This window comes from Hipposideros armiger, unplaced genomic scaffold, assembly GCF_001890085.2.
Source record: "Hipposideros armiger isolate ML-2016 unplaced genomic scaffold, ASM189008v1 scaffold_1438, whole genome shotgun sequence".
Classification (NCBI taxonomy): Eukaryota; Metazoa; Chordata; class Mammalia; order Chiroptera; family Hipposideridae; genus Hipposideros; species Hipposideros armiger.
This window is the reverse complement of record NW_017732788.1, coordinates 86,519-97,399: the sequence shown is the minus strand read 5'-3', so window position 1 is coordinate 97,399 and position 10,881 is coordinate 86,519. Positions and strand designations below refer to the sequence as shown.

The following is a 10,881-nucleotide window of genomic DNA, read 5'->3' as shown; positions in this document are numbered from 1 at the left end:
ACAATTCCATTGACTCCATTCCCACACTCTACTTCACATCCTGTGACTATATGTATATATAATTGTAGTTGACATACATTATTATTCAACATCAGTTTCAGAAATACAATGCGGTGGTCAGGCCTCTACATCGTTTATGCGGTGGTCTCCCTAACAAGCAACCTTGTTCTTAAGAGCACGTGCTCTAATCAACTGAGCTACCCGGCTGCCCTCAAAGGTTATTCTTTGATGTATGGCCATAGCAGCCCCTCAGGAATGTTGTGCCTTTACTAAAAAAAAAGGCTCCCCTTGGTTTTCATTGATGGAAGAACTACTTGTTGCTGTAGTTATTTAGGAATTAATTTGCAGTAACACATCTTTAAGTGTGTTACAAATTTTGGTGTGTTTTTTTTTTCTTCCTTGGTTTGTTCATTTTGCTAATACTTCTTGATGCGTTTCCTTCAGTTTAAGAGGTGTGTGTGCATGTATTCTTTGCACTCAGTTATACTTATCCAATCCAAAAGTTACATGTCAGTAAGTGTAGAGTTCTTGAGACCTCATTGGTTATTGTCTAGGGCTTATATTCATACTAATGAAACATACTCTTGATCTGTTTATTTTTCTTCATAGGACTTGTCATTATACTTATCTCTATGTGACATCATATTAATTTGTTTATTGTCTGTCTTTCCTATGGGATGGCAGCTCCATTAGAATAAGGACTTTTGTTTCTTGTGTTCACTGCTATATATCAACTACCTAAAAGGATGCCAGGCACATAATAATCATTTAGTATTTGAGTGAATAAATTCAGATCAAAATTTGAACATTCAAATGAATGAACAGTATGTGAGTCTCACGTGTAAGTACATATAATAAGGAGTTAAGGATTTGGATGGGACCTTGATGTATCTGTAGTCTGGTCTCTGTAATTGTTTTGGAGTCACCATACTTAGCATCGCAGTCCCATCTTTTTGCTTCAGCTTCTTATTCAGTTTACGAGTTCTTTGTTTTAATTTAAATATCATTGCGTGGTTTTGTTCTCCCATTTGTAGGATCCTTTGGTCGTTCTCATGGGTCGTGGAACCACTTACCTGTTTCTAGAGAACTATGATAATGATTGTGACTGATTGTACGTTTCATTCTGCAGCAGAAATGGACTCCTGTGGCTGACTTCACTCACCATGCCCACACTGCCTCCTTGTCAGCGGTGGCTGTAAATAGTCGTTTTGTAGTCACTGGGAGCAAAGATGAAACAATTCACATTTATGACATGAAAAAGAAAATAGACCATGGGTCTCTAGTGCACCACAATGGTAAGCAAATGATATCCTTTCATATAACAGTGTTGAGGTGTTAATCCTTTACAGGTTGACTCCAATTGCACAGTTCATTAAGCAGGTTCTGTGCTAGGAAATATAGAAATGAAAAAAATGTGGTTCCTTGTCCTGAAGTTGTTTACTGCCTGTATTGGGAGACAGAAAGGAGGCACTTTACTCAGTCTGGGGGGGAACAGAATAAAGGAATTTTCACTGAAAACCTCCTTAAAATGACATCTGAATTTCCTTAAAAGAGAAATATCAGTTGTTAGCCAGGTGAAGTTTGCAAAGCGGGAGAAAGGGCATTCCAGGCAGAGCAGGCAGCATTTTAATAGCTAACGTTACTGAGTATCATGTATCCAGCAGTGTGCCAAGAAGGTACAGTTATATCTTCCTTCAGTTCACAGAACAGAAAAACCTTGGTTCAAAGATGGTATATGACTTGCCCAAGGTCACAGAACAATGGAACTAGAACTTGAACCTAGGTCTAGAACCCATGTATTCAGGAAAGTGAAAAGGTAGAACTCAAAATTGTAGAATCAATTAGATACTTAGTTTAGGGAAACTCAGCCAAGGAAGTTGGTTTCCTGCAAATTAAAGGCAGATAAGACAGGTGCCCTTTTTCCTACCCTATCTTCATGCATTTCAGAAGTGCCACACCAAGCATGGTTGTCTAGCAGTAAATTTGGAGTGATCAGTGTCTTTTTTATATTAGGTGGTCCTTAGCTACTTTGACAAGTGTCTTGTTTTTCAACAGAAGCTAGGCTTTGAGTGATTTCAACATACATTCCTTTTCCTCTCTGTCTTCTACTCCCAGTTCATACAAGGAAGGCTTCTCTTTTTCTAAGGCTTGGAAGAAGTAAGTTAAGCAAAGCTGGTCTGTCCAAACCCATTGGTACAAGTGTTCAACAATAAGAAAAGGACTTAGAAGGAGTTTGGATAGGAGTGAATGAAGTAGGGCCCCTGACTTCCTTCCTTCCTCGTATTAATCCTGGTTTTCTAATAGTTGGTAATAGAGAAGCTCTTTTCCAGGGAGCAGATGGAGTCATGGGCCGAAGGAGTAGATATGGGAAAGCAAAATTTCCAGAGTAAGAAATAGGATAGTTGGGAACGAGGAAAACATGGGCAAAGACAGCTAAAGCCTCCCACTTTGAGAAGGTAGTATGTAAGTCCATATAGTCTTATCGCATTTTTTGGGGGGTGCAAAATTACTCATCAGAGATCTTTGGCTCTTTCAATATAAAGGGCAGTGTAAAGAACTGACCAGGAGGTATGCAGATGACCAGTAATGACCCGGGGTTCACATTCTGTAAAGGACAAAATAGTAAATATTTAGGCTTTGTGGCCATGTGGTCGCTGTTAGGTTGACTCAGCCCTGCCGTTATAGTGTAAAGCAGCCATAGACGTCTTGTAACTGAATGAGGGAGGCTGTGTTCCAGTGAAACCACATTTACAAAAACAAGCCACTGGTCAGATTTGTTCTGCAGACTGTTTTGCTGACTCCTGAGCTATAGGCAGTTAAGCTGGCTGACACAAGCTCCAAAGGATAGGGAATTCTACTTGAGGATAAATGAATAATGGCATGGACTGCTTCGGAAAGCTAGAGGAATGCTGGGTCCTTCCATCACTTCATCTCCCTTCAGTCTTTTACTATTTGAGGACAATGAACATATTTCCCAGTCTCAAGAGCTGTAGGGGAAGTTCACGGGAGACCCAGGCTTCAGTTTACGTGTAGCAGAATGGAGTGTTTTGTGAAGAAATGGGAAAGATGTAGGAAAATGTGTTAGCTATAGGAAGGAGATTGTAGAGGTCGCAGTGGAAGAGTTTAACATTTTAAGTTCTTATGACTGAAGGAGAACTGGAAAAGTCAAATAAAAAACAGCTCTGGAACAATAATTGGATTATGGATGATTGAGTAGCTAACTGTTTAGAAAGTCGAAGTCATGTGGCTGTACGTCTCGGCTTCTTCCCCAGGTTAGCCGTTAGCTGGTTAGTTTTGATTGACTTCTGCTCAGACAATCCTACCAGCTTTCTCCTAAATTTATGATTATGGAGATTTACAGCAAGAAAGTGAACTTTCAGCTTAAACCTGTACCTATAAGTAGAGAAACTATTTGCTGAAAATATTTGCATAGGCTTAAAACTGTTATATTAAAAAATTTAATTTCCTCACTTAAGATGTTAAGGTTTATTTCAGTAATACAGTATTTACATTGGATGTTTTACCTACCACAGCATAGCCTTCAAGCCAGAAATGGAATTTGCATTAAAAATAAATACTACTTTTGCCTATTTTGTTTCTCCACAGGCACAATAACTTGCCTGAAGTTCCACGGCAACAGGCACTTAATCAGTGGGGCGGAGGATGGTCTCATTTGTGTCTGGGATGCAAAGAAATGGGAGTGCCTGAAGTCGATTAAAGCACACCGGTGAGTCCTGCCCTTTCCGTGGGTGGTCTCCAAGTGCCAGTCCAGTTGGGGACTAACTGTTGGTTTCCTTTCAGAGGCCATGTGACCTTCCTTTCTGTTCACCCATCTGGCAAGCTGGCCCTGTCTGTGGGAACAGATAAGACGTTAAGGTAAGTCATTAGTGCCGGAGAGCAACTTGACTAAGTGGTGGTCTCTGTTCTCCAAGTACAATAGGAACCCACTGCCAGGGTATCTTTTACTACAGTGATTAGGTGCTGTTTCTGTATTGTACTCACACCTGTCATTTAAAAATAGTGTGATACAAGGAAAGGTTGAAAGCTAGTGGACCTTTTCATAATGGTAGGAAAAAATGACAAGCTCTGTATTCAAATTACATTTCATTTCATAGGCACATTACGTTTCAGTCATTGTAAGCTTTGACGTAAAGAGGAGCATGGTCCGAAAAAATAAATTAGGTTGTGAAACCTTTGGAAAATATATTAAAGTGATGTGGGAATACTCCTTTAACAAGTTAACCTTGCTTGATGATAAATATTTCAGATGTTGCTATAAGAAAATGGCAGTTCTTCTAAATAGCCATGTATTTAGTAAATTGTCATTTGAGTGAGTTTTCATTATGCTTATCTTTACACATAGTAGAAGTTAATGATCATGCCAATAGTGGGCTTCTTGTTTTGCAGAACATGGAATCTTGTGGAAGGAAGATCGGCATTCATAAAAAATATAAAACAAAGTGGGTATATTTGTTTGGAATGTATTTTATAATACCTTGGTGGAATATGGATACACACACACACACACAATTGTGTGTGTGCCTATACACATTTATTTACCTGCATGATGGTTGGTGACCTCTGAGAACAAATGGTTTAGGATATTTGCTTTTCCCATTTTAGATGGGGATTCCTGTGGCTCTGCCACCTACCAGCTCTATGACCTTTAAGACTTCTTTGAACCTAGTTTATTGTCTAAAATTTAACACTCAAAATGTATCATAAGTTTGTTGTGAGTATTCACTAAGATAATGAATATGAAAATACGCGGTATAAATATTTGCTATTTTTAAAAATATTTGCTATTTTTATAAATACCCTGATCATTTTCTTTTTATTTATGAAATTGAAAAAAGCTTTGCTTTTTAACTTAACAGATGCTCACATAGTGGAATGGTCCCCAAGAGGAGAGAAATACGTGGTTGTCATATTGAATAAAATAGATGTCTATCAACTTGACACAGCATCTGTAAGTGGCACCATCACAAATGAAAAGAGAGTGTCTTCTGTTACGTTTCTTTCAGTAAGTTATCAGAAATCAGTGATGGAAGTTCAGTGTGTACACGATGGTCAGAACTGGTGGTGACATTCTGGGTGTTCTTTTTCTTTCTCCTAGGAGTCTGTCCTTGCAGTGGCTGGAGATGAAGAAGTCGTAAGGTTTTTTGACACTGATTCACTAATGTCCCTCTGTGAATTTAAAGCTCATGAAAACAGGTGTTTGTCTTTTTCCCAATCTCTATGTGTGTGTATGTGTAGAGTCCCAATAAGTGTTATATATACAATAGTTTCGTAAAGCAGGGCATATGTTTTTTATGAACAACTGCAGACACAGACATGTCTGCATATATATGATATCTGGAGTCTAGAAGGATGGTGGAAATGTCTTCTTGGGCTTAGTAGTGCGAAAGTGGTGAAGTTGTCATCAGGACTAGTCATTTGCACAAGATAATTTTCCAATAATTGCATTAGACTTAGGGCCTGGAATCAACCATATTTGAACAGGGGGGGAAAAAAATTAATCTTGAACTTTGCCCTAACCAGTCTTCCCTTTTTGCTTTATTCCTCTTGTTCACACCCCCCGCCCTCTGCTTTATACCCCGTTTGTTTTTCCTGCAGGAGAAAGAAATGACATTACTGGCTTCTGTTTTGTGACAGTCTCTGTTGCCTCACTGTTCATTATTTCTAGGGGTAGACACTGAGTCTCAGAGTAAATGGTTAAGTGACTTGGCTGAGGTTTACCCCCCCGTTAGGTGATGAAGCTGGGATCCCAACCCGGCTCTGTCCGACCCAGCTCCTGCTTTTTCCCTGTGATTTTGACAAAGGTGATAATGTATAGAGTTCTCCTTTAATGTGTTTGTTTTTATTTGCATGTTCTACATTGTAGTTCTTATTTTCTAGATAATAGGTTTTGAGAAATCTCACTTGGTAAATACTCAGATAAATACTTCGTAAATAACGCAATCAGTAGACAGGCTGTAGTTAATTAAGGTGATCAGGGAAGAGGGTACGGGACCAGAGGGAGAAAAAAGGAACTCTTCCTCACAGGAGGAGAGACCTGCAGGCACACTGGCCCAGAGGGGGGGGAACGAGCTGGGTGGATTTTAGGAACAGATAGAAGAAGACCTGCGTTACTAGATCCAAGTGAGCCAAATGGTGCATGGCCTTGTAGGCCGTTGTGAGGAGTTGAGATTTTATATTAAATGCCTTTGTAGATTTTATTGTGTTTCTTATTCTGGAAAAATTTAAAGGCAGATAGAGCAGCTTAAGGAAGCAGCCCCTGTAGACCCACCACCCAGCTTCAGCAGTTGTGAATTTATGGGCGGTCTTCATAAACATCCCTAGCCGCTTCCTCCTGTCCAGTGGTACATTGATGCAGATCCTAGCTTTGTAGGACTTGAAGCCCGAGAGTAACACGATTTGATTTACATTTTTTAAAATTTTGGGGCAAAAATGAAAGCAGAGGCCAGTTAGGCTACTTCATAATTCAGAAGAAAAGTGATCGTAGCTCAGACTAGGGGTGGTGGCCTTGGAAGTGAGAGGATTGGATGTACAGGAGGAAGCCTTGATTCATCTCTTCTCTCTCTCTAATAAACTTGTTTCCTGAGGTGAGGGGCTTTGTTTTAAATATCTTTTTTTCCTTTGCGGTAACTTGATTATTTACAGTTAGTCATCTTTTCAACTTTTTCTTAAGATATGGTTAACAGTCAATTTTATCATCGAATTTAGACCCTGAAAAATGACTCACTGACTCGTGGGATGTGAAGCATAGTTATGTTTTAGCAGCATTCATGGAGCCATTTGGAAGCACTTGAAACCTTGAAAAATCTAGAGACTGTGTGCATAGAAATATCGTACTGTTTGAAGAAAGGATCTTTTATGATGTTGCTAATATTTCTGTTCTAGGGTAAAAGACATGTTCAGTTTTGAAATTCCAGAGCATCATGTTCTTGCCACAGCATCGAGTGATGGTTTCATCAAAATGTGGAAGCTTAAACAGGATAAGGTCAGTGGCTGAGCACAATATAAATACATTCTAATGCAAGTCTTGCTACCAGTATTACTTTGAGTTAAGTGAGGTGGAATTTTTTTTAAGGGTCACAAGTCAGAGATCTTTAAGTAAGGTTTTTAAATCTCTCCCAGGCCTGATTGAGATTCATGGTTTTAAAGTTAGGGTTCCACAGAGCTGCTCAGGGATTGGCATTGGTGAGTCTGAGCTGGCAGGATCCCAGAACTGCTGTTTCAGTCAAAGAAGTGCTACTTCTCTTTCGTTTATTGAGGTTCTCTGTAAAATTTTGTTAGATAAAAATACTGCCATTACTTAAAATTTTTGGGAATTCCTGATCAGTTACGGGACTAACAATAGTTATGAATGAGATAATTGGAAAACTAAATGCCCTTTGATGGTCTCCCTCTCGTCCACTGTCTTGGTTTATCATGCTTAGTTCTTTCGTAATCACATTCTGTGAATATGGTTTGTTAAGTGCCTATTTTGTGTAAGGTTCTTCGTTGAAAGAACAAGAAATGAACAAGACGTGGATGGTCCCTTTCCTTAGTGAACTTAAAATTTCTGAGTTCTCAGAAATTGGCTGTGTGAAGGACGTAGTCAAACCAATTATGAATCAAAATAATAGGTGTCTTCTAAACAGCGTTATTTTATTCTCAGGAAAATACAATGTTTTAAATTAAGGACTTGATTATGGAATAATTATTTTTAAATTCCCATGTTATGAATTTTTCTTTCTGGTTTTAGAAAGTTCCCCCATCTTTACTCTGTGAAGTAAACACTGATGCCAGGCTGACATGTCTTGGAGTGTGGCTAGAAAGAATGATAGATGCGAAAGAAAGCTGTCCTCCAGTTGCAGAGCCTTCTCCTGGTAAATGAATTTGATCATTTAAAAAAATGGAATGATCTGTTACCTCTTGAATTGTTAAAGTGAAGGAGGCCCAGATAACTTCACTTTATTGTCAGCCTGTGTTTATTTCAAAGGGAAAAATAATCTTTAAATTCACTGTCTCTTGTGTTTTAGTAAGCAAAGAAGAGCAGTCCAAAAGCAACATACAGGAATCTGGCAATACAGTGCTGGAAGAGGAAAGGCAGTCAAAACCTAACACGAAGAAATGTGGTGTAACTGGTGTCAGTAATAAGACAACAAAAGGAAGTAGCCAGGTGTCAACCAAGAAAAGAAAAATGCTAGAAATGTTGGAAAAAAAGAGAAAAAAGAAGAAAATAGGAGTGATGCTGTGAATCCCAGATTTCTCCTAAGAGAAAAACTTTTTAGATGGAATCATTCTTTTCAAATGCATCTAAATTTTTTTCCCCAAGTAAAAGGTAGGAATTTCTTTTTTTGGAGAAAATGTACAGCTTTAAAATCACTATATCATTTTAAAGTTTTTTTTTTTTTTTAACAGTGGTAAAACTATTTTTGGTAGGCAACATTTTTTATATATCATGGTGATATATAGTATGTTGATGTGTAATATATAATTTTTACTGTTGTGTAAAGCAAATAAAGAACTTTCTCAAAGTAATATATAGTTTTTAAAAAATTCAAAACCTTGAACACATTTTTTATCAGAGGTAGATAAAAGAATTGTCTTTCAAATTTTTCTCCTGACTAGGGGAAGAATAAAAAAACTGCCTTACTTTAGCTGCTTCAAATGGTTCTAGTAATTTTAATGCAGATTTTGTTCATTTTGTTAAAAAGTATAAAAAAATTTTCATATCAGGACGTTGGGACAAACTTAAAATTATGGACATATAAAATATACATATAAAACATATGTTTAAGTTTAGGGCTGTGTACATAAGATTATTAGAGAGATTGCCAAACCTCGTTAAACTATTTTGTTTCCAGGCAGTGAGTGACATAATTTAAGGTCAGGAAAATGACGTTTCCATTTTTTTTTTTCTCATCTATTTCAGGCCATAAGAAAACTAGCTAATATGACAAATGTAGTCTTAATTTCAGCCTGTTGACTATAATATTGTCATATTTTTCTTACCTTCTTTTCTCAATAGATTACTGAATGTTTTGAAAAGACACAGTAATAGGAGATTTTAGGTTTGAATTAGCGGGACAGATGTCAAATACATGAGGCTACCAGAGGAATCCCTCCTGATTAGGCAAGATAAGATACCTGACACTTGGACACTGGAGTTACCACTGACTTCATAGGAGGAAATCATCTAGGGAATGAACCAAATTATGTGTCTGACATTTTTGTCTACCTCTTTTTTAACTTATTTCAGGCCTATAAACAAAAGAGGAATATAGGTTTGGTGTTTTGTTTTGAGACTTTTATTTTTTTAAGAGCAGTTTTACATTTGTAACAAAATTGAGACGAAGATACAGAGATTTCCTAATACCCCCTGCCTCCCCACATGCATAGCCTCCCCCATTATCGGCATCACAGGAATGGTACTTTTTTTTTTTTTTTTACAAAGGATGTACCTACGGTTGACATAATCATCCAAAGCCTGTAGTTTTCCTTGAGGATCACTCTCGGTTGTGTACATTCTATGGGTTTGGGCAAATGTATAATGACATACCCATTAAAGTAATAGAGTATTTTCACTGCTCTAAAACAACTCTTGTGTTCTGCCTATTGATCTCTCCCTTATCCCCTACAGTCACTGGTCTTTTTATATATTATCGCCATAGTTTTACCTTTTCCATAAGGTCACATAGTTAGAATCACACAGTATTGTAGCCTTTTCAGATTGGCTTTCATTTAGTAATATGCATTTAAGCTTCCACCATATCTTTTCATTGCTTGATAGCTCCTTTTTTTAGTGCTGAATAATATTCCATTGTCTTCTATGTATCACAGTTTAACATTCCTCTACTGGAGGGCATCTTGGTTCCTTCCAAGTTTTGGCAATTATGAATAAAGTTTCTCTCTTCATGTGCAGGTTTTTGGGTGGACACATTTTCAGCTTCTTTGGGTAAATACTAAGGAACGTGATTGCTGCACTATATGGTAAACATATGTTTAGTTTTTGTAAGAAACTGCCAAACTCTTCCAAAGAGGCTGTACCATTTTTCATTCCCACCAGTCGTGTGAGAATGGCTGTTGCTCCACATCCTCATTGTTAGGTGTTGTCAGTGTTACAGATTTTGGACAATCTAATAGGTATATAGGTATTGCATTGCTTTAGTTTGCATTTCCTCAATGACACATGATGTGGAGCATCTTTTCATGTGCTCACTTGCCATCTGTATATCTTAGGGGAGGTGTCTGTAAAGGTCTTTGGCCCATTTTTTAATCTGATTGTTTTCTTACTGAGTTTTAAAAGTTCTTTGTATATTTAGGATAAGAATCCTTTATCAGATATGCCTTGCAAATATTTTCTCCCCATCTGTGGCTTGTCTTCTCATTCTCTTAATACTATCTTGCAGAACAGAAGTTTTTAATAAAGTCCCAATTATCAGTTATTTCTTTCATGGATCACATTGTATATTTGGTGTATCTAAAAAAGGTGTCACTATATCCAAAGTCATCTAGGTTTTCTCCTATGTTACCTCCTAGGAGTTTTATAGTTTTGCATTTTACTGCAAAACTGTAAAAGATTGGAGATCTCATTTTACATTGAGATCTCCAATCCATTTTGAGTTAATTTTTGTGGCAGGTGTAAGTTCTGTGTATAGATAACTTTTTTTTTTTTGCATGTTTTTTGCACCATATTTCAAAGAGACTATCTTTGCTTCATTGTGTTGCTTTTGTGCCTTTGTCAAAGATCGATTGACTGGATGGTATACTATTTCTGGGTGCTCTGTTGTGCTCCATTGATCTATTTGTCTATTCTTTTGCCAATACCACACTGTCTTGATTACTGTAGTTTATAGTAAGTCTCAAAGTTAGGTTGTGTCAGTTCTCCGA

The 10,881-nt window shown here is 37.6% G+C and overlaps 1 protein-coding gene across 3 annotated transcripts in view; it reads left to right on the top strand.

Annotated features, from left to right (window-relative positions):
- PAK1IP1 (PAK1 interacting protein 1) overlaps positions 1-10,185 on the top strand; it is a 12,128-nt gene extending 1,943 nt beyond the window's left edge. The window contains exons 2-10 of one of the 3 annotated variants that reach the window (XM_019633927.1): positions 1,130-1,295; positions 3,607-3,727; positions 3,802-3,876; positions 4,408-4,460; positions 4,878-4,969; positions 5,117-5,214; positions 6,904-7,003; positions 7,751-7,874; positions 8,028-10,185. In XM_019633927.1, the coding sequence (XP_019489472.1) occupies positions 1,130-1,295; positions 3,607-3,727; positions 3,802-3,876; positions 4,408-4,460; positions 4,878-4,969; positions 5,117-5,214; positions 6,904-7,003; positions 7,751-7,874; positions 8,028-8,245 (1,047 nt within the window). In that variant the 3' untranslated portion in view covers positions 8,246-10,185. Of the gene's footprint in view, positions 1-1,129; positions 1,296-3,606; positions 3,728-3,801; positions 3,877-4,407; positions 4,461-4,877; positions 5,024-5,116; positions 5,215-6,903; positions 7,004-7,750; positions 7,875-8,027 lie in introns of all 3 variants that reach the window. The other 2 variants (XM_019633926.1, XM_019633925.1) reach the window with 2 other exon arrangements.
- Positions 10,186-10,881: the final 696 nt, after the last annotated feature.